This window comes from Miniopterus natalensis, chromosome 7 (assembly GCF_054644295.1).
Source record: "Miniopterus natalensis isolate mMinNat1 chromosome 7, mMinNat1.hap1, whole genome shotgun sequence".
Taxonomy (NCBI): Eukaryota; Metazoa; Chordata; class Mammalia; order Chiroptera; family Miniopteridae; genus Miniopterus; species Miniopterus natalensis.
This window is the reverse complement of record NC_142087.1, coordinates 3379954-3403449: the sequence shown is the minus strand read 5'-3', so window position 1 is coordinate 3403449 and position 23496 is coordinate 3379954. Positions and strand designations below refer to the sequence as shown.

At 51.1% G+C, this 23496-nt stretch overlaps 1 protein-coding gene across 1 annotated transcript in view; it reads right to left on the bottom strand.

The window, feature by feature from the left end:
- The window catches only part of PREX1 (phosphatidylinositol-3,4,5-trisphosphate dependent Rac exchange factor 1), a 158030-nt gene that overhangs the window by 21676 nt on the left and 112858 nt on the right, over positions 1–23496 (bottom strand). Inside the window, exons 12-23 of the mRNA XM_016197354.2 lie at positions 22562–22665; positions 22287–22336; positions 20181–20256; positions 12738–12810; positions 8220–8362; positions 6501–6593; positions 5378–5526; positions 3563–3648; positions 1681–1817; positions 1192–1312; positions 741–928; positions 293–454 (exon numbers count right to left, since the gene is read on the bottom strand). Of these exons, the coding sequence (XP_016052840.2) occupies positions 293–454; positions 741–928; positions 1192–1312; positions 1681–1817; positions 3563–3648; positions 5378–5526; positions 6501–6593; positions 8220–8362; positions 12738–12810; positions 20181–20256; positions 22287–22336; positions 22562–22665 (1382 nt within the window). The remainder of the gene's footprint in view (positions 1–292; positions 455–740; positions 929–1191; positions 1313–1680; positions 1818–3562; positions 3649–5377; positions 5527–6500; positions 6594–8219; positions 8363–12737; positions 12811–20180; positions 20257–22286; positions 22337–22561; positions 22666–23496) is intronic.

Genomic DNA, 23496 nt, shown 5'->3' with positions numbered 1-23496 from the left:
AGAAGCCCTCTAGTTCCTTTTCTACTGGAGACCATTTTCTACCACATGACAAGAAGGCCTGCCTGAGAGCAAAGCCAACATGGGAAAATAAAGTCAAGAGGAGGAGAGGGGACATGTTTTTATGATACTGATATCTGAGCCCCTGGATACAACCATGCCTGAAGTTCGCCTCTGGACTTTTCAGTAATATAAACCAATAAATTCTCCTATATGTCTAAGCTAAGTTGTGGTGAGTTTTGACATTTACAACCAAAATACCCCAGGCTGATGATACCCAGGAAGGTAAAGGTACCTCCTGATAGCAGGCAATCCTCTGGCCGATGCTCTCCAGCTTGGTGTCGCAGATGTTACGAAACTCAAAATGGGACATGGTCTTGATGTTGTTGCTCAGGGCCATGAGCCGCCCACAGTTCTGCACAAAGACATTGTCATCGGCAGCAAAGGCCTCGAGGATCTGCAGAAACATTAATAACTCCTGAGTACACACTGTGCACCAAGGAGGGTCGTAAGCAGTTTATCTGCAGTGACTCCTGTATGCCTCCTAACAGCCCCATGAGGTCAGATCTATTAATGGCCCATTTTGCAGATGCATAGACTGAGACTAAAGAGATAAAAAGTCACTCTCCTAAGTCCCATGTGGTGGGGCAGAGACTAGAATTCAGGGCTCCAGGCTAACTCTGAGGAAAGGAAATTAGGCTGCTCCACCCGCCAGGGTCAGGCACTGCAGTGCCCAGCAAGACCTTGGCAGTGAGGCCGAAGCAGCCACGGGGCTCCACGATCTTCTCCAGCACGTGACACTTGATGCCTGCGGTGCTCACGTATTCATACACCACACCGTGCTCCAGGTGCACATTGTCCACATTCAGGCTGACCACAGGGCTGTCCTCACGCAGGCTCAGCTGGGGGCCCAGGGACAGCAGGGGGGAGGCTGAAAGTGAAAAGGACAGACAACCCTGAGGAGGGGGCTCCACCCCAGTCAGCAGGCCCCCAGCCCAGCACCACGGACAGCTCCCATTAGCCAAGGAAACTGAAGCCTGTGCTACAGCTCTATTCCATTTGCCAGCCCACTATTGTTCACCCCTTGTCCTAGACTGTTCTGCTAAAAATCAACCCTGTGTCCTATTCCCAGTCTATATGGCTCAGAAAAGTCCCCACTAGAGTCTCTGTTACACTGCATGCCTGCCTTGTTACCTGAGTTGGGCTGGTCTTCTTCCTGGGCCCCCTCTCCACCAGGGTCCTCACCAGGGGTCTCCTGGTTGGCTCGGGCTTCCTGGGCATCCTCAGGGGTATGGTAGATCCACTGGTACAGGCCCTGTGAGGGGATCAGAGTAAGAGGGGCAGCTATGGCACTGGGAGCCCAGGGAGGAAGGGACAGGCAAAGGTGCAAATGGCTCTCCCACTTCGAAACTCAGGCTTTTAGCTTGGCGGTGACACCACCTTCGGAGAGGCCTCCAAGGCTTCGCTCTGGAATCTTCCTGCAGGGCCTCCGGCCACATTCAGCCCTCACCCTCTATAGTCTATATTCCTCACAGAAGCCGGGGGAGGGGGGAGCCTTGGAAAATGTAAGTCAGATCCTTGGGTGCATAAAACTTTTTTCTAGAGAAGGGAGTGTGGCCCTCCCACCCCCTCCCACCCACTAAGCAGGGCTTCCCTGATCCCCTTGGCGGCTGGGTGGCTTACCAGGGCGTCTTCTCGGTGGTTCCGGAATGCCTGGAAGTGCTCCAGGACTTCCAAGGCGCCATCATTCATCACGTTGTTGCCGTTGACCTTCAAGATACACTGGCCAGCACAGAGCCCTGCAACCGCGGCCTCTGAGCCTAAGGGAGATGGGAGGGCTTGAGGATGAATGCCAGGCAAAGAGGGCCTGGGCAGTGCTGCTGGCAAGGGCGAGAATCCAGATGAGCACTGTCCTCCACCCAACCCCCAAACATATACCCAAACACTCTGCCTCCATCCCTCCCACCCTGGTGCCATTCTCTGACCCACCCCAGTAGGCAGGGCAGAGACTGGCATTCCCATTTTGCAGAAGTAGAAACTGAGGCTCAGAGAAATAGCAGCTAGCCTCCCAGGTACATTTCACTCTAAAGCTTCATCTCCTTCAAAGTCCCGCAACAACCTGTGATACTGGGACCAGGATCAGCCCTATTCTGTAGAAAGGAAAACTGAGGCTCAGAGAGGCAAAGTAATTCTCTCAAGGTCACGTAGCTAGGAGAAGCCAGGATCCAAATCCAGGTCTACAGGACTCCAAACGCATGTTTTCTTAGCTGTACCACAATTCCCAAATTGTAGGTCTTGGACCCCAGGGCTCTGTGTGATTAATATAAAGGGTCTGGAAATACAAATGAATGCCAAACTTTGTCTGTACATGAGAGAATATCAGGCTTACACAATGTGATAGTGACGAGCACAGGCCTGGACCCAAGGGGCTTGGATTCAAACCCAGGCTCTGCCACTAACCAACCGTGTGACCTTTGGTAAGTTCCTTAACCTCTCTGTGCCTTAGTCTCTTTATCTATAAAATGAGGACACTAACAGTATCTACCATAGGGTTTGTGAGAGATTCAGTGAGTTAAAGCACTTTGCCCATGCCTGGCTCTTAGTAAGTGCTCAAGGAATATCAGCTATTTTACTATTTTTGTCTGGTTCACCTATAAACACCTATTCTTCTCTGTAGATGCTTTAAGGCAGGGTTTCTCACCTCAGCACTACTAACATTTTGGGCTGAATAATTCCCTGTTGTAGGAAAGTGTCCTGCACACTCTAGGATGTTTAGCAGCATCCCTGCTCCCTACCCATAGGATGCCAGTAGCACCCCCCCACCCGTTGTGACAATCAAAGATGTCTTCAGACATTGCCAGATGTCCTCTGGAGGGTGAAACTGCCCTAGTTGAGAGCCCCTGCTTTAAGGATGTATAAAATAAAACTGCGCTTTAAAATAGTAACAAATTCTGAGTAGTGTTCTATTCTGACATGCATTTTCTTAATTAATACATATTAAAAGTACAAATATGACAATAAAAGTGGACAATTAATGTTTAAACTTTAAAAGTGGGGCCCTTAGATGCAAAAAGAGTGCATAGCCCAGTATCTCAGACTGATTTGGTTTTATCTTCAAGACAGAGAAACCCCTTAAGCAGCATGTAAGAAGGCAACACAGAAAGCAGATGTCTCAAACTATTGGCCCATGGTCTGAATCTGGCCAAATTTCACGTCTCACTTCTCTTAAAAAATTAGATCTGGCAAGAGTGGGCCCATAGTCCTGCCTGGCAATAACAAGCTTGAGCTGAGGAAGATGGTCCTTTTTAGAGTGAATGGGTATTTTTTCCCCTTGCCATAGTCCTCACCACTCCCTACTGTCTTCCTCTCAGTTACCCATTTGTAACTCCCCAACTCCCATAGGTATTTGCATTTGCAAGCCTTGGACTCAAGCAAAAAAAGTAAGTGCTAATGGTGCACGGTGAGGCACAGGCCTGGCAGTAATGGTTTGGGTGGCCCTGAACTCCTATCACACACACAGACCCATCTCCCAAAGCTCCCCTCTGTCTGTTAGGCTCCCACTCACCTCTCCCGACTGCATAGACGTATGGCGGGGCAGCTCCACGGATCTGGAAGCACAAAGCCTCTGGATGGTCAGGGACTTTGATGATCCTGCACCAGGCAGAAGCAGCCATGAGGAAAAGCAGCATCACCCCCAATAGCCCAGGGGGCCATCCTGAGGAGTCCCTGCCTCCTAGGCTTTTGGGAAATCCAGCCCAAAATAATAGCAGCGCCATGCTTTCCAGCTCCCAAATATACAGAGAAACCTCACTTAGCCTAACCAAAGCCCACACCACCAGGATCTCCGGTGAATCTGTACCACCGGCCTGGCCTGGCCTGCCCATGGAGCTTCAGTCCACACACAGAAATTCCTCATCACGCTCTACCTTCTCCGTCACTCTCCTGGCGGGAGGAGGCCTCTTGGTGGCTAGAGCAGCATCTCAGCCCGTAAATATTTTATTCAACAATCATAGATAGAAGGGTGATAAGTGATCTGCACATCTTGGTGTTGACTCTAGAAAAATGCCCACACGTGTCCCCTAGAGAGCATGGTTTGAAAGCCCAGGTGTTGGGCATTCTGCAGCTGGAACACCAGAGCTGGGCAGGTGGCACCTGCCAGGATCGTGCGGTGGGTGTCATTAATCCAGGGGCTTCAATGCTTCTCATCAAAGGTGTGTCCCCCACAACAGCTTTCAGGACCTCCCTCCCGTCCCCACCAGCCAGATAAAGCCATCTTGGGAGCCTGTTCTCAAACCCCAGGTGTTTCCAGACTTAAGACAGGCATGTTCCACTTTGGTGATTTCTGTCACATCCACATACCAACCAACCAATCATTTTCCCTAAATTGACTTGCTTTTTTACTTAAATAATCATATTTAAAACTTTCCATCACTCCTGTCAACAGAAAACTGGAAGCATTTGCCTTAAATAGAAGGGAAAAGTGGATACCAAATGCACAATTTTTAAAATAGAAAATGCTTCTTCCTGTACCTATATCTGGTATCCAACCACTTCTCACCAGCCCCCTGCAGCCATACAGGCCAGTCCAGCAGCCTCCTCACCACGCCCCTGCTTCTACCTCTGCCTCCCACAATCTAGTCTTCACCTGCAGCCAGAGAGATTCTGCCAGAACCTACATCATATCACGCACCTCTGCTGAGAGCCTCCAAGTGGCTCCACGGTCCTTACTGTGGGCACAAGGTTCTACAGGGCCTGGCCTCCACTGTCTGGCTGACCCCATTACCCATCCCTCCCTCTCGATCACTCTGCCCCAGCCCATCAGCTTCCTCACTACTCCTCAAACACACCAGCCAGATTCCTCCCCAGGGCATTTGCACTGGCTGTTTTCTCTGCCTGAAGCCCTCTTCCTCCACAAGTCCCCTGACCCACTCCCTTACCTCCTTGGAGTCTTCACCTCCGTTCTCAGTGGCACCCTGACTACCATCCCCCCCCACGGCCCATCTCCTTTCCCAGCTTTATATATTGGTCCACACTTACTACCACCTGGTTCAGTATGTCTCTTACTTTTCCATTTTTTGTGTTAGTGTCTGTCTCCTGCTCTACCCTCCAACCAGACTGAGATCTATGAAGAGTAGAAATGTATCCATCCAGACGTAGCTGGATCCCCAGACCCTGAAACACCATGACACACAGCCAGCGCTCAATCAACACCGGATGAATGACTGAAGGTAGCGGCCTCATGTCATGTGCCTACAGGATGAGCCCCACCCATGGGGAACCAGGACAGCTCAGGCCCCCACCACCACCCCCAGCACTACTCAGGCAACTCCTCGACCTGAGAGGAAGGTGGGTGGGACACCTGGCAGCTGAAGACACTTACTCTTTGGCCTTGGTGGCCACCAGAAGGCGCAGTGGGCGGCGGGAGCAGAAAGACTGATTGAGGATGGATTCCACCTCCGCGAAGGGCCGCAGGAACACCAGGTCCTCGTTGATGGAATAGATCTTCCTCCCCACCTGCAGGCCGGCCATCTTGGCAGGGGAGACACGCACACCAGGTTACTAGTCTCCTTTCCTCCTCGCTAAGGTCCTCGAATATATTCAAGCAGCACAGTACCAGGCCAGGGACCACACATGACCAGAGTGCCCCCCAGGGCAACCACATTCCCCTCCCCACTGCAGGCTGATAAGACCCGGTTCTGGCCCATGAGCTGTGAAGGGAAGCCTGCTGGAGGCACTAACAGAAAAGACGTTCTCCCTTGAGGAGAAGTTGCCGTGACCGGCCCCTGCTTCCCACCCTGCTGTGTGAGGACAGGAGACACCGAACTGGGGCAGCAGCCTTGTGACCATGAGGGCTTGGCCAGGAAAGCCAAAGAGCTGTTGACCCTCAACCAAGGGTCAACATCTCTTTCTCACAACCATCTCCTTCTAACCACTTAGATCATTAGAAAAACAAAGTCCTATGGTCCCAGCCACTGTGGGGCAGGCATGCGGCTACTTGCTGTCAACAGCATTCCTAATCGCTGCACGGACACAGGCAGGGGCCTGGACAATGTGGCAGGGGCCTCTCCCTACCCACCTCCACACCCCGGGGAGCAGCTTCGAGGACCTGGGGCTGAATCCTTGGCCTGACACAGACTCACTCTCCTTCCTCCTCCAGACCTTGTGTCCATGACAGAGCAACAAACTTATCTTATTCAAGCCACCGATGGTTAGTTTTTTCTTTATCAGAGCTGATTCAGAACCTTTTTTTTGCACCTCCCTGCAGAGCCAGCAGAGAGAGCCAGCGGCACACACACTGGGAGGACAGCCCTGAGCAGAGGTGGCTCTATCCCAAACCCCCTCACCCCACCCCCACACAGGAGGCAGACAAGACGGCCCTGGACTCAGTTTCCCCACATGGACAGCAAGTGAGGGAGGACATTCCAGGATCTGCTGCTGCCTCAAGGGATATGGAGAGACACGTCCCACTCTCCTACTCACACAGCCCCTCCAAGAGGCCTCACCTCAGCCAGCGAGCCCCTCTGGACCGACTTCACCACCACAGCCTTGTTTTTCTCCTCGATGTCGAAGCCATAGTCTTCCTCCTGGGGCAGGATCTGTGGGCCCAAAGCAGGAGAGACCGGGTGAGACAGTGGGATGACAGGGAGGCCAGGAGCCAGCCCTGCCTTGGCCTCCACAGGACTGTGATCCTACCGGCTCTCAGGCCCCAGGTCTATGTGGGGTAAGGGTGCGGGATGGGGAGTATAGCAGAACAGAATGAAACAGCACGCAGTACACACAGTAGGTGCTCAATACCTATCTGTGAAGACACACTACCTGGTTCGTACCTCAACCTAGTGCTGATCACATATTTGTTTACTTTTCATTGCCTGTCCCCCCCCTTTCTCCTCCCACCCTGAGGACAGTCTCCTCAGTTATGCACCACTGTCTCTCCATCTGCTGGCGTGTTGTAAGTGCTCAATAAAAAGGTACTGGACTAATGAATGAACTAGATCTATAGGTGTCCAGCCACCAAGAACTTGGCAGGCACGTTGGGAGGTTTGGGGGTTCGGTGGTGGTGAGGACACAGGGAAATGCATTTTATACGTTCAACAAATATCTGCTGAGCTACTGCCTATTATGTGGGTCAGGTACTTTACTGGGCAGTGGAAACAGTATTGAACAAGACAGACAGTTCCTGCCCTCATGCAGCTATCTAGTGGAGGAGATGGATGACAAACAAATAGAGAATGTGACATAGGAAGTGTATGAAGCTTGAATTAAAATAGAGCCCTTAAAGGGACAGAACATGATGTGGAAGGGGCAGAAGAGATGATATGTGAGCCAAGACCTGAATGAAGTGAGGAATAAAACTTTATAAAGAGTGAAGGAAGTGCTCCAGGCAGAGGGAACAGCATGTGCAAAGGCCCTGAGTCAGGCTTAAGGTTCTGGAGGATGAGCAGGCAGATGAGTAGCGAGGGTGGAGTGAAGAAAGAGAAAGGACAGGAGATAAAGCTGGAGAGGCAGGAAGAGACCAAAAGAGACAGGGTTTTATCTTAAGTGTGACGAGAAGCATTGGAGGGCATTATAGTGGGAAAAACAGGAACTGCAAGGAAAAGCAACCCCTAGAAGTACTGCAGGAGAGAAGTCAATGGAGTTGTCTTCATATTACTCAGATTTCAGCCTCACCTCTGGCTGCTGCAAGAGACCTAACCTCTCTGAGCTCTCTCGATTGCCCATGGTGGGCCAGGCATTGAGATGAAGGCTGCTGCTCAACTCAACAACAGAGAAAAAGAACCTGGTGGGTTTGGGTGGCAAACCACCTGAACAGGCTGGTAAATGTTCCATCTTTACTGCAAGGATATTGACAGCAACTGGATGGACAGGCTGCGAGCCCAGAAGACCTAAGGCTTTGGTCTGCAGGGTGAGTCATCTCAGGAATCCATTCTCTCTGCATAATGCTAGGCTGGGATATAGGGTGGACCAGGGGAGATAGAAAGGAAAAGGCATCCCAGCAAGCCCAATCTCTTTTGTGAAGGTAGTCTTGGCCAGTGAAGTGACCTGGCCTCTTGGCAGCATTGCCAGCCACCACCTAGAATCACCCATACTCGTGGGTGCTCCAGGCTGAGCCCATATCAGAAGGTCTTTCAGCCATATATGAAGCCGTATCTGAAGGCAGCCCAGCTCCCAGGCCTACAGGCTAGTCTGGGAAGGAAGATGTAGCAGCTCAGCTCTGCTCCTACCAGCAGGTGCTTGGCCAGAATGTTCTCCACCAGCTTGAAGTCGTTGCGAAGCTGTTTGTTCTTGCTGCTGGTTCCCTCCATCTCCTCATCTGCGTGGAAGCGGAAGTACTGCGACTCATCCTTGAACTCGCTCTTCTCCAGCACTGCAAACCCACAGACATACAAGCACGTGGTCAGGCTCACATGGGAAGGTTTCAGCTGCGTTTGCCAACTGGCAGCCACAGGCCGGAACCAGCCCCTGGACAAGTTTGGTTTGGCTGGCACCATGTTATATTAAATGGAATCATGTGCCAACACTAACATATTAGGATATTTCACATAAAAGTCTGGCTTTCTGACTTCTCTTGAAAAATCTGAACTTGACCCACTTGCTATAAAGATATACCGCAAAGCCATAGTAATCAAAACAGGATGGAACTACATCAGAAACAGATAAGAACCAGTGGAAGAGAACAGGAATCACATGAGAGGACCCTGGGTTTATGGGAACTTAGGACATGATGGATGATGAATGATCACGTGGAATATTCCAGATGGTGCAGGGAACCCATTTGCGGGGGAGGGGATAAAATTGGACCCCTACCTCACACCATAATGACAATAAACTCCTGATGAATTAAAGACCTAAATATGAACAGGGAAACTAAAGCTCACCAAACAAAATACAGGAGAGTATCTCTGTCCTAGGGTGGAAAGGGGGTTCAGGTACAAGACCCTCCAAAAAGTACTATAACTTCCATTCAATAAAACAGTCATAAGCACACAGCAGATTCAAAAAGAACTGCAATGTCTAAAACCAACAAAGAATAACTATCTAGAATATATAAGAAGCTCCAACAAATCAACCAGAAAAGGCAGGGAAACACAGATAAATGGGCAAAGGATATGAATGGTCAGTTAACAGATGGGTAAACCCAAATGGGTGGCAAATATGTGAACAGGAGTTTAACTTCAGTAATGATCAGAAAGGGACCACAAGAAGACACTTCAGACCAGGGGTTGTCACACTCAGGCCCTTTGGGCCAGATCCAGTCCACTACCTCTTTTCATAAATAAAATAAAGTTTTCTTAGAACACAGCCACACCCATTTATTTACATATTGTCTTTTGTGCCACAATGACCTAGTTGAATCATTGCAAGAGACAGCACGGCCCACAAAGCCCAACACATTTACTCTCTGGGCCTTTACAGAAAAAGTTTTCTGACCTCTGTTCTAAGACAAGCCAGAAAAATGAATAAAAGTAACCAGTAACAACCAGTATGTGATCTGGTCCCTGTGGGTTACAATTTAAGCACCTACTAATGCCAGGCTCATCACAGATACTGGCTCAGGTTCATTTACTCCTCAGACAAGGAAGGATCTGCTGCACCCCTTTGACAGATGGGGAGATGAAGGCCAGAGAAGCTAAATAAACTGACCAAGGTCAGAACTCCTCCTTTTCATCCTGCTGTCCAGCCTGGCCTGTTAGATGGAGGCAGGGACCAATTACATTAAAGAGGTAAATCAAAGCTGGGGTTGGTAAAGGCTGCTGTAGGAAGTCAAGGGGCCCCTGAGAGAAGGAAAACCAGCTGCCTTCGCTTCACAAAGTCTCCGCCATCCCTGAAGACAGAGGCTGTCTGCCGAGCTGGTGACTAAAGAGAAGCAGCAGGTGGCGTTCCCTTCTTCCACCTTCCTTTCCCAGGATGTCTAGCCATTTGTGAGCTGCTTTCTCAGGTCACCCCCCTTGCCTCTTGAGAGAGCAGACACACAAATTACTGCTCTCCCCAGAGCTCGGGAGCCAGGCCCCAGGGGGCCGGCTGGCTTCACCTCCACTGTAAACATGTGGGAAGAAGCGGCATGATGTCGTGTCTCTGCTGAAATGTTTGGAGAAACAGTTGGACAACCTGAGTCCAGGAGCTCAACAAGGTGAGGTCCCACCACTCCCATCTTTCAGTTGAGATCACTGGTCAAACTTTGTGAGGTGGGCACCGATCCAGGTTTAAACCCCTGCTCAGCCTCTTCTCAACTTCATGCCCCTTTAGCCTGAGCCTCAGTTTCCTCTTCTATGGGGATAGTAATGGCACCAACTTCCCAGCGTCGCTGTGAGGATTAACTGGTCAGCCTCAGCTTCCGAGTGTGTCTGAAGTGAGAGAGCTCGACCACCAGACGCTTGGGTCCCTCCCCAAGGACATCTCAGGGTTCTGTGAGCTCAGGTTAGATGCCTCAAGGCGCCACGCAGGCCCTATCCTACGCTCCACTCGGCACCCGAACCTGCATTTTGCAGCAGCCACAAACCTAGGATTTGGCCCTTTCCTATTTTAGCCTGTTTTTGAGTTCATGGCAGGGGACAGGGGCCACACCCTGCAATTTCTCTCCCTGAGGGGCCTTGAGAGTGTTGGTATTGCCTGGGAGTCACCTCCCCTCCCCCAAACGAATGTCCTCAGCCAGCAGCCTTCCCGGAATAGCAGCTGGGGTGGACCCCTAATTACTCTCACCCACAAATGAGGGGTTCTGCCCAGCTGATTGGCAGGAGGGACAGAGCTGTCAGAGGACCCCACAGGGAACAGAGTGGCTTCTGGGAATGAGGGACTTTGGTGAGATGGGGCCAGTGAACGAGAATGACTGAGACTGCCAGGGCTGGGTCCAACCTGCCCATTACAGCAGGGGAAATATGCAACTGGGGAGTGAGTCCCAACCCCAGAGCCATGGGCCTGCTGAGCTCAGAAGGGAGGGAACAGCAAGGCCTCCAGCAGAAAGATAGGGAAACTGATGCCCAGAGAGGGACAAGGGCTTATTGGGAGTCAGCCGAGTCAGGACTAAAAGCAAGCCTACAGGCTAAAAGGCAAATGGGCCAGGTGACCTTTCCTGTGACTGGCACACCTCTCACCCTGCTAACAAGCCCAGCAGGTAGACCAAAGGTGCAAAACTATGGCCACAGCCTGTTTTTTACATAGTTTCACTGGCACACAGCTACGCCTATTTGTATACTCTGCCTATAGCTTCTTTTATGCTATAATGGCAGAGATGAGCTGTGACAGAGACCGTGCAGCCTGAAAAGCCTAAACTATTTACTGTCTGACCCTTTGCATAGAGTTTGCTGACCTGTGAGTTAGAGCACAAAGCAGAAGCCAGGAGAAGGAACAGACAAAAGACTTCCAGAGTCTCGCCCTGGGCACCAACCCCTGGGTCCCAGCGACATTGGCCCTCCCCTGGACTAGGGCAGCCACCTCCTCACTGGCCCCCCTACTTCTGCCCTCACCCTCACAGACTGTCTCCGCAGTAGCCAGAGGGATCCTGTATAAGCCAAACTCAGGCACGCCCCTCCTCTGCTCTGATAGCCCTCCCAGGACTCTCACCTCACTAGAGCAAAAGCTACAGTGCCCCTCAAAAGCTCATCATATTCCAGAAGATGTACTTACTTTATGTTTCATTCATACACACACACACATGTGCAAAGGCACACACAAGGCTGTGAGCTCCCAAGGGGGGGATTTTTGTCCGTCTTGTTCACTGCTCTGTCCCCAGAGCCTAGCACAGTGCCTGCACACAGAAGGCACCCATTCAGCAAATGAACAAAGACAGAAGGGAAGCGTGGAATCAGCCTAACAGGGAGGGTGCTGCTCTGTAAAGGAAAGTGAGTCTGAGCCAGGAACCGAGTGAAGGGGAGGAGCTACTTCAGGCAGGATGGTGGGGGAGGCCTCGCTGGGGAGGCGAGAACTGAGCAGAAACGCTGAAAAATTGAGGGGGGAAGCGGGCAGGGGCCACACAAGTGCAAAGGCCCTGAAGAGTGTTCTAGGAATAGGAGAAAGACTCCTCAGTGGGGTTAAAGTCCACCTGTCCTGCTGAAAGGCTAGGAGACTTGGGACTCCCTTGAGGCCAACGAGGGAAGGCCAAGGAGCTCAGTGGCTGAGTGTGTAGCCTGTGAAGCCAGCCTGCCGGGGTTCAAATCCTAACCCCTACTTGCCATGTGACCTTGAGCAAGTTTCTTAACTGTCTGGGCTTCTGTTTTCTCATTTATAAAAGGGGATAACATCAAAGGATCCTCACATGGATTAAACTAACACATGGAGAGCGCTTAGGAGGAGTCCCAACACACAGCACATTAACTTGTTTTCATGTAAAGTGGTATCAATGGAACCATTTTCTCCCTCCTTCTCCCCAGCTTCCTGCCCCAGGATCTTCTCAGGACAGTCCACCTCTCTACCCCTCTCACATGCTTCCCCCCATGGGAAGAATGACTCATCTGAGGGGTGAGGCTGGGAATGGTGGCATGAACATCCCAGGAAGGGCCCTGCCTTCCTCTCACGCTCATAACCAGCCTGTCCTCTGTCCCCACAGATTCCTCTCTTTTTCCCATGGGAGTCCGTGGGCCAGGCCTGGGCTCACCCATGGGCATGTTGGGCAGCCTCCAGCCCACCATATGCTTTCTCTGGGCCTCAGTTTCCCCTCCCTGTGAAATGCACCAGGGACCAGCGTCCATGCCAGTTCTTCTGTTCCAGGACAGATGGACGCTGGGCAGAGGGGAGGGGTAGATTACCGTGGTGCATGAAGCCGTTGTTACACAGGCCCACGCCAAGCGCCACTGCCTCCTCCCGCGTCTGGCAATCACCCTGGAATGGAACAAGAAGGGAAGGTGTTAGGTGGACTGGCACCCGAGGGGCTGGGTGAGGCTCGAGAAAGGCCCACCACCACCCCTAGAAGGGCAGGGGTTTATGTCTGTTTTGTTTACTGAGGTACCCCCCAAAACATGTTTCTGACTGTTATTAATAAACTCCAAAAAGAACATTATTTTATTGTATTTGCAGTAAATACATTGAGTAGTGTGTGATAAATACCACAAAAGAGAAACGGAGATTTTAAGTAGTTGACACTCTTGGTTGCCTAGAAACAATCCTTTCCAGATCCTGTAGTACTGAAACCCTCACTATTGTGGACGGCAATCCATCTATCTAGACAACCACAATCCCAGCCTCCCTTGCAGGTAAAGGTGGTCATTGAAACATAAGCAGAAATCACTGGTAGGAAACTATGGCAAAACCCCCTTTGTCCCTGGCCCTTCCTTTCTCTTCTCCTGCCTGGCACAAAGATGCGATGGCTGGAGCTCCTGCAGTCATCCTTGACCTTGAGGATAAAACACACTAAGGATAGCACAGCAGAAACAGCGTGGCCTCCAAAGATATCATGAGGCTACCCTAGCAGCTCTGAACGACCAACCTCTGGTTTTCTCTCATACTACAGAAAAATAAACCTCTAATTTCTTTCACGCTCTGTAGCTGGGTCTCTGATTGACATCAAGTTCAATTCCTAACTGACCTAGCTCTAGCTAGCCAGTGAGACATCTGGACAACCCCCTCCTCCCTGATAAAAGGAAAAAGCAGCACTGCCCCTCTCTGCCTGGGGTAGACACACAAGGAAGTGATGCGGGGGGCTGTGAGGCTATCTCGTGACCAAGGTGCAGACCTGCTGAGGATGACAGAGTGGAAGATGAAAGGCTCTTAATAGGCGGCCTGACTGTTAGGTGGCACGATTATCTGCTTAGGCCACCGCTTAATTGGGTTTTCTGTCCTTGCAACAGACAGCACTCTTAACTGGTACAGTTTAAACCAGGGGTACTGACTCATCTCAGGGCTTCCCCAAGAAAGTAACATTCAACCCAAAATTGAAGAACCGCCAGGCATGGGTGCTTCAGAGCCTTCCAATACACCATCTCCCCTTTTTTCATTCCTTAAGTTAGCCAGAATCTGTTTCTTGCAACCCAAATAATCTCCACATATTCAGGCAAAGTGTGTGAGCTGTGTGTGTGCATGGTGGGGGGAGGGGATCGGGGCATTGGGGGAGAGTTGACAGTCAGGGGAAATAACAACAACAAAGGTCTAGCACTAGGATGAAGCTTGGAGCACAAAAGGCAGCATGGCCGCAAAGAGAGGGTGCGTGAGCATGTCAGCTGCATAAGGCTGTGTTCCCTGCTGAATCCCAAGGGCCTGGCATATAGCAGTTGCTCAATAAATGTACTGTTTAAGTGAAGGTGTTGCCAGCAGGGGCCAAGTCATGCAGGAGCTTACAGCCAAGTCAGTGAGCTTCAACTATGTTCAGACAACCTCTCATTCAAACAACTCCCAAGTGAGAAGTTCTGAGGGGCGTTCACCAGACACAGCCACACCAGAGACCTCGACTGTCCCAGCCTCCTTGAGCATTGGAGGGGTCAGAGAGGGAATTTCCCAGCTACAGGAGACATGAAGGCCAGGACTCAGTCAACCAGGACTGGGGCTCAGAGCAGAGGACCTGGGGGAGCCAATGGTCTTGGTATTTTCGCTGCACTGGCTGACCCGGCTGACTAGAGGAAGACAAATCTCTCCTGTGGGACCCCAGGCCAGTGGCTGGAGGGCTGGCAAGCTCAGAGCCCTGCAAAGGGAGGCTGCCATCCATAAGAGAGGCCGAATCCAGAGCAGCCACCCCACCAACTGTGAGGAGCCAGCAGGGGAGGCACAGCCGGGCCCAGGTGTCCAGCAGGCCCAGCTCTGCAGCCTGGGGGCCCAGGCAGCCACCTGGAGCCCACCTGGCTTTCTGAGGCACTCAATCTGGGCTCCCAGCCCATCTCTGCTCCCCTTCTCCCCAAAGGGCCCTGGGTGACCCACAGGGAGCTCCTAAAGTTAGAAGAGCAGCAGGATTCTCAGGTTAACAGTGAAATACATTAACCCTGGATGCACCCATCACCTGAAAAGCCCCCACCCCACATCTCATCAGCTGTGGGGAAACCACAAGTCACCATTTTCTCCCCTCCTGGAGGAAGGCACGGGCACACACACCACCACACTTCCCCCCAACCCTCTCCCCCACTTTCCCACTCACCCCCCAATGCCAGCCTGGCCCTTTGGCTGATCCCACCCTGGCCCCTGGCCCCCTGGCCTAAGAACCCTGTCACCGTCAGCACAAACCATCTGCCTGATGGTGGGGGTCAGTGAGGCGGGCACCCAGGCACATTTCTGCTGAGCCAACACAGAAGCTGGCAGATTTGTGCCCTCTCGCACTTGGCTCCTAGCCAGTCCCTGATCTCTCCCACCCCGGTCCACTGGCCCCTGCCCTCCAGCTGACAGCCGCAGCCTGGGTGTCCTGGAGCACAGGAGGCACAGCCCAAAACAACTGAGCCGAGGTGAAGAGAGAGAACTACGGAGCCAGGTTCCCTGGGTTCAAAAATCCTGTGTGGCCTGTGGCTGTGGGCAATTCCTTAACCTCTCCAAGTTTCATTTCCTTATCCATTTTTTTTTTTATTCCCAGATTTGCCCTTCATTTCCTAAGGCCTCTGCTACCCCTGAGTAATGCTCAGACTCCACAGTATCAGCTATCATTAAGACAGAGTACTATTATTACTATTAATAGTATTATTATTGACTACCAAGGCATCATAGCAGCCCCCACATACACAGTCTTACAGGAATATACCCCATTCCTTTGTGTCCAGAGGCAAGTTACATAGCCCGAGCCTCAGTTTCCTCATCAATAAAATGGGAATAACTTTTCCTCAGGCTGTTCTCAGGACTAAATGAGGTAACACACAGAGGATATCATAACTGATACAAAGCATAGCTTGTCTATCGAAGGGCTGATACCTACCTTATCCTCAGAGTTAAAAGAACTCTGATTTGTCCAAGTAATGGGTAGGGAGTCCCTCCCCCAGCCTCAAGGGATAAGTTCTGAGAAATTCTAAGCCACGCTCAGCAATCCCTGGTTCTCTTTCCCAGGGAGTGGTTTGGGGGTACACATGGGACACATATGGCCCATGAGACCTAAGAAGAAGACCACTGGGGAGTAGAGGGGACTGGGGGAAGTTTCTTCCCCCACAAAATGAGAAAGTTCTCTCCAACTGCCCCTGCTGCCTGCCTTTGTCTCTAGGTCAGCACAGATGTGATGGCTGGAGCTGTGGAAGCCATATTATGGCTATGAAGCAACTGGCAAGGAGATGGCAGGACAGAAAGATGGAAAGAGCCTGGGTGTAAATAGCATTGTTGAGCTCTAGGATCATGAACTGTGGATTCCTAGTTATGGGAGAAAAAAAATGTCTTTACTGTATAAGTCAGCTTTCCTGTTATATGTAGCCAAAAGCATTTCTAGCTAATCAGTGGGTTTCAATCAACATTTTGTTTCAAGGAGCAGAATGACCTAGAAGTCAGAAATGAAGATGTGTTCAAAACAAAAGAATCCTCCTGAACCACACAATTATATGTTTTCTTGACTTTCCTGCTAAGGTACAAGGTGGGGAAGACTCGCTATAACCAGTCTTCAAGGTCATGTCTACATCACCAACCTCTCCCCGCAGAGAAACCCACAGGCACGCCCTCCTCCCCCCTTCCTGACCCAGAGCCAGATGCCAGCTGTCCTTCAGTCAATCTCCTGCAAGTCATACTCCTGCATCGGCTCCAATCAGCTTCCCTGTGTCCCCAGACCAGGCCAAGCCGAGGGAGGGGTACTGAAGTGGACAGACACAGGTCATGGTCAGCTGCCTCCTTCACTCCACATGGTATCCTCCCCCTGCCTCTACTTACAACAGGATGCTTGTTGGGGGAGGGGGTGGGGAGTTGGCCCCCCTCCCCCAACTGACCATGACTCTGGTGGAGCATCTGGCAGCACTGGCCACGAAGAGGCCCCCACTATGCCCAACACCAATCACCAAAGAGGAATCAACTCTGGCACTGCTGGTTTCCTCCTCCTTCCGGAGGGCTCCAGAGTACAGTCCTGACCTTTCCCAGCTCAGCCAAGGACGCTGGAGTTATTTTAGACTCCTTTCTATCTGTCACCTCCCACACCTCACCTATCTACTGGCAACTATTAGATCTACCTTCAAAAAAATCCAGGATATGACCACTTCTGCCACCTTCCCCACGGCCACCTAGTTGTCAGGCACCATGCTCCCCTGCTTGGAGTCCTGAGTTTGCCTCCTCCCTGGTCTCCTCCTGCCAGCCTCATCCCCTACAGCTGTGATCCACACAGTCAGACCAAAGTCAGATGCGGTCCCTTCTGGGCTCAGAGCCCTGTAGTTGGCAGAGCCCCCCAATGGCCTACAAAGCTCCGTGTGACTGGCGGCCCACAGGCTTCCCCATCACCCCTCCCTCTCGCCCATGCCACTCCAGCCGCACCAACCTCCTCACTGCTCTCGGACACACCAAGCTCACCTAACACCGAGCCTCTGAGATGCAGTCCCCTTAGAGAAAGGTCCATCCCCAGACATCCCTCTGGCTTGCTCCCCTCCTCCCTCAGGTCTCTGCTCAAATGTTCCTGCTCAATAAGCCTGCTCTGGCCCCCTGTGGAAACCGCACCACCCCACCCATTTGAAGGGTAAATTCCTCCGCAGCTCCTACACGCTCTGTGCTAACCCCCATGCCGGCACCTAGCACCAGCTAACATACAATATGTTTCACTTCTTTTTCTTGTTTATTAAATGTCTCCCCTACCCCTCACCAGAATTTAAGATCCAGTAGGGTAGGAACTTTGCCTTGGTCACTGCTGTGTCCCCAGAACCTAAGACAGTGCCTGGTACACAGTGCTCAAAGAAAAAAAGGGATAAGCTAATGGCTCTCTTGTCAATTTTCTCTCCACCCTCTTTTAACCTCTCATTTCAAATACCACCCAAGAGCTGACAAGGAACAGAATATCTGCAGCAGAGATGTTACCTGATTGTCAAGCATGCAAAGTCTGCCCCTCCTCTACCCACCCACTGGGCAGTCCAGTGGGCACCCAAAGGCAGCGCCTTCCCACACCCAACGAACCAGCGTCTCCTCCCATCTTCCCATCACTGTAAATGGTACTTTCGGCCACCCATTGAGCCAAAACCCCAGGACTGTCCTTGAGTCCCACCCCACCCACAGCAATGCATCCTGTGCCTTCCATCTCCAAATAGGTCTCAGATCCACTGATTTCTCACCATCTCAGTGACCCACTTATGCCTGGGATTGGACACTTAGGGCAATGTCCACATCAGGCTTTAAAGCCAACAGGCAGCTGTGGGCACTGATGGAGCTCGGGAAATATGAAGCCATGGAAAGGTCCAAAATGTGAGAAGTGTCATGTCAGAGAGCCCTGAAACATGCATCTCTGGGCTTTGACCAAAGAACTTAAGCCACCTGTCACCCCTCACCTGTCACTGCAGCACATTCAGGAGGCTGGACTCTGTGCCCTCCCCACCCTCTGTTTGTTCCTTGTCTTACTGTTCCTGGGCCCCAGGTCCCTCCACAGTTTCTTCAGCCTTCCTCACTGCCTATCATTTTGAGCTATCCTGAATCCTTTATGAAGGAGATGAGGAATCATAATAAGATTTACATTTGCTCTATGCCAGGTGCCCTTTAAATGATTCACTCATTAGATCCTCAAAATAACCTAAAGGAGAAGATACTTTTTTTAGCTTCATTCTACAGGTGTGGAAACTGAGGCACAGAGAAGTTAAGTAGCTTGTCCAAGATCACTCAGCTAGGAAGTGGCAGAGGTAGACCTTGAACCCAGGTCAGCCTGGCTATAGGTAAAGTATGCTCTGGGGTGGTTTCATGGGATCCTTAGGAGAGGGCAGTGTAGCACAATGGTTAGTTTCCTCAAATGTGCAAATCTGAATTTACATCCCAGGGTCATTTCAAGACATTCCAGACCTTGGGATCCCACATCATAGCAAACAGATCAAAATGCACCCACATCCTATATTAACTATGTTTTTTGGCTTGTAACATAATTTAAAGGATTCTCCTAAACTTGCTTTTGAAGGTATTTGACGCCAAAAAACAATTACTTTACAGATTTGCTGTGATTTCTAGGCAACCGTCAGGAATTTGCGTGGCATGAGAAAATCCAGCCAGTAAACTATTTTTGAATGGAATGAGGTTGTTATGAAGGCTAAATGAAGGCTGACATAAAGCTGTAAACGTTTAAACATTTATCCACTTTGTGCCGTTGTTTCCCCATCTTTGGAGCCAATGCATTCTTTTTACAGCTTACAAATGAACGTTCTCACAGGCTCCCTGAAAAGTTTGTAGAACTGAGGCACAAGTTGGTGACACAGGGCTGTTCGAGTTCCAGCTCTGCTGCTACGAGGCTGTGTGCCCTGGGCCAGACATTCGGCCTCTCTGGGGCCCCGTTGCCCCAGCTGTAAATGAGTTGGAGGACTCAGTGAGATAATGCCCAGAGCCCAGGCAGTGCCTGGCCCAAGTAATCGCCCCGTAAACAGGAGCCATAAAGGACAAGAGGCAGGCAGACAGGGGTGTCCATGGCACTTTGATGGAACAAACACCTTTGGGAAGTTGCAGCAAAACTGACGCATAGACTTGCCAAGCCTCCGCCCAGCCCCTGCCCACTGGCAACTTATGTGAAAGCAGCAACTTGGCAAGTTTCACATGGAGGCTCCACACTGGTGCCAAGATGAGACCCACTTGTCCCAATTTGCCCAGGACCATCCCAGTTTTAAAACTGAAAGCCTTAAGGTGGCAGCAACCCAAGCACCCATTGACTGATGATCTGATAAATAAAATGTGGTCCATCTGGGCCATGGAATGTTATTCAGCCTGTAAGGGAAAGGAAATTCTGACACATGCTATAGCATGGATGAACCCTGAGACGTTATGCTGAGTGAAATAAGCCAGACACAGAAAGACAAACGCCGTATGATTCCACTTATATAGGGTGCCTAGAGCAGTCAGATTCACAGAGAGAAAGTAGAATGGTGGCTGCCAGGGGCTGGGGGAGGGAGGGTGGGGAGTTAGCGTTTAATGGGTTCAGAGCTTCAGTTCTGCGAGATGAAAAGAGCTCTGGAGATGGATGGTGGGGAGGGCTGCACAGCAATGGGAATGTACCTAAAACCACTAAACTATATACTTTAAAATGATTAAGATGGTGTTACGTGTATTTTACCACAAGTAAAAAATAAAAAAGATAAAGTCCTCAAAGTGCTACATCCTGGTTAGCCCCTTAGTCGTGGGCAGAGCGAGACGGTCACGGTAGTTCTCACCTGAGCCAGCAGCCAGTCCACCAGCTTGCTCCCAGGCAGCACCGACTTGTACGTCTTCAGGTGGTAATCCCGGTCTCTGTGGAGAGGAGGAAGTGCATCTTGAAATAGAGGTGGGAGCATCTTGAAATAGACCCTGTTTTCCTGCCCTAGTGCTCCGGATCCAAGGGTTTCCAGGCTCTCTAGGCCTGGGAGGCAGGGGGAGGAGCTGGGGACAGCACTGGGCAGGGAGTCTTGGCCAGGATTCCACACCTCCCTCACAGTGTGACCTGGGGCTTGTCTTTCCCAACCCAGGACCCCCTTCTCACCTATAGAGGGAGGGGGCAGGAGTAAACGGCTCTAAGTCTCCTCTCTCCAGCCCAGGGGTTCTCAAGCAGGGGCAACTTTGCCCCCAAGAAACACCTGGCTGTGTCTGGAGACATTTTTGGCCATGATGACCTGGCGGGAGGTGGAGGTGTTACTGGTATCTAGCAGGTAGAAACCAGGGATGCTGCTAAACATCCCAAATGTCAACAGCACTGCGACTATAGAAAGCTGATTTCCTCTGAGTAGTGAGAAAAACTTTCATTCTTCCCTTTTTTGTTTCTTTTGTTGTTAACATTCCTGTCTTCGACAGTAACAAACTATTCCAATGAGGCTATGCCTCCTCGAGGACAAGGGCCAGTGGGGAGAATCAGGACTAAGCAGAGGGCAGGGGCCTGTGACATTCCTGGTTCTTTCTGGGGTAAATGTTCCAACCCATGTGGCCTCTAAACTCCTGCTCAGTCCTGAAACAAAGGGTTCTGCTGATCTAGCAACCAAATTGTAATAATTTCTCAGCCTTTATGTGGCCAGCCTATGCCGAGGCTGATAAGGTCAAGCTGGGGAGTTTTGCTCAGGTTTTTAGGAGCTAGGGAGCCCAGCAGGCAGGTGACAGGTGATGCTCTTCTGGGACTCGCAGAAGAGCAGCAGGGGAGGGGCTAAGAAAGTGGAGGCAGGTCTGGAGATGAAAGTGGTTCCCAGGGCCTGACTTCCAATGAGGCCAAAGGCCAACAAGGCCAGCAAATGCCAGGAAGGGCCCCCTCCTCTCTGCTCCTCTGAGAGTAATAAAAGCTGTCACAACGGGGACAGAGGACTCTACACCTGGATAAGAGCCGGGCCAACCTCTCTGACCCTTCATCCACAACCATAAGCCTCATGGTAAAGAGAACCACCAATCACTGGCATTTCCACAGCACTCACTAGGTGCCAGGTGCCATTCAAATTGAATCCTCGTGACAACCCAAGAGGTGTAAGCTATTCTTAGGCCCATTTCAAAGATGCAGTAACACAGGCAAAAGAGATTCATTACCTTTCAGCATTTACTACTCAACAAACACTAAGTGCTACTTTACCCTAGGCCTGCATAAATTAATTAATGTTAATTAATTTTTCAATCAATTAACATTAAATCAAACTTCAGATCACATTCCTCAGTCTCAAGGTTTTGAGAGCCACATAGGACTAGAGGCCACTGGACAGGATGGCACAGATAGAGAGCATTTCTATCAGTGTGGAAAGTTCGACTGTACAGCGCTGTTCCAGGTGCCGTTCCTGCCCTTGGTGAGTTTACAACTCAGTGCGGGGGGGGGGGAGACAGTATACAGATAAAGAAATAAATACATGTCAACTGACACACTGACAAGTTCAAGAAGAAAACCAAAGTGAAGTAAGGAGGACAATGGGACCCGATGGTGATACTTCAGGAAGGTGGTCAGGGAAGGCTCCTCTCTGAGACATTTGAAGGAAGGAAGCAAATATGCATGTAAGTATGGGAAGAGCATTTCATGCAGAGGGAAGAGCAAGTGCAAAGGCCCTGAGGTAGATCCTATTATTATCCCCATTCCACAGAGGAAAAAGTAACTCTGCCCAAGGTCACACAGCTGGTAACTGGCAGGGCTGAGATTCAAACTCACCACCATGTTGCAGTATTTCCCAAAAAACTCACTCAGCCCTACTAACAAACCTACAGGGTAGGTGCGATTATTGGCCCCATCTGATGAAGACCCAGGCTCAGTGCAGTTATCAGCCAAAGGCCACAGAGCTGAGGAGAGGCAGAGGTGAAACTAAAGCTTGGAGGGAGTAACTTACTTGATCACGGGGGTATAGAGGCTGTGAAGACGGCAATAAAGCCTCACACCCTGAAAGAAAAAAAAGGGGGTTTGGGATCAGGCCACATCCTCCAGGGGCCTCCAAATCCAGGCTCCTGGGAGAGGTGGCTCCCCAGAAAGAACAGGTAGGTGGGGGAGAGAGGGAGAGGAGACCGGTGGGGGAAGTGGAGGAGGAGAAGAGGCCACTGGGGCACAGGCCTGCTCTGTGGTGACTGAGGGGGCAGGATGATGGGGTCAGGGTGACGAGGTCCCTACCTTGGACATGATGTCCTCCAGCTCACTCCGGGCCTTGTACGTGCCATCGTCGTAGCGGAAGCGGTACATCACCTGCTCGTTCTTGAACTGGTGCTTGTCAGAGACTAGAAGGAACCAGGGGGGCAGTGAAGCAGAGCAGGCCCCCTCAGCCCCAAGCCCACCATCACCACCCTCCACTTGGCCAGGCTCTGTGCCAAATGAAATTTCACTGAACTCCTGCCCATGCTACTTGCAGGGCCTTGCTGAGACCTGCAACTTGGGTCATGAGAGGCCCAGAAACCCCCCTGGATCCAGCCCATGTTGGTTACAACAGGCCAGCATCTCCTTTGAGCTAGATCACCAAAGCCTGTGTGGGGACCAAGTGTGATGGGTCTGAGACCACACTGCCAGGATTTATGGAACCACCTCTACACAATGGCCTTGAGGGGCCCTTGATGTTTCTCTCTTTCTCTCACTCTCCACTTTGCATCCATTAGCAAATCCTGTAGGTTCTTTCTTCAAAACATTCAGAATCTGACTCTACACTCCCACTTGGTCCAAGCCACCTCCATCTCCCGCCTGGAATATCACAGCTGCCTCCTGGCTGGGCACACTGCTGCTACCCTTGGCACAACAGTCCACTCTCTGCATGGCGGCCAAAAGGATCCTGTTAAAGTCTGAGTCTAGGCGAGTCTTTACTCAAAAACCATATGTCACCCAGAGTAAAGCAAAAGACCCTGCAATCCCCTATCGGATCCTGGACCTTATCCCCTGAACACTCCCCTTGGCCTTGTGCCCCCTGACCTCATCTAACACTCCCCATGCCCACTCCGCAGCAGCCATCCCAGCCTCCTTTTTATTCCCTGAACAAACCACTGACTCTCCTATCCTGGGGACTTCACACTGGCTGTTCCCTCTGCCTGGAACCCCAAAGCCCACCTAGCCCCCTCCCTCTC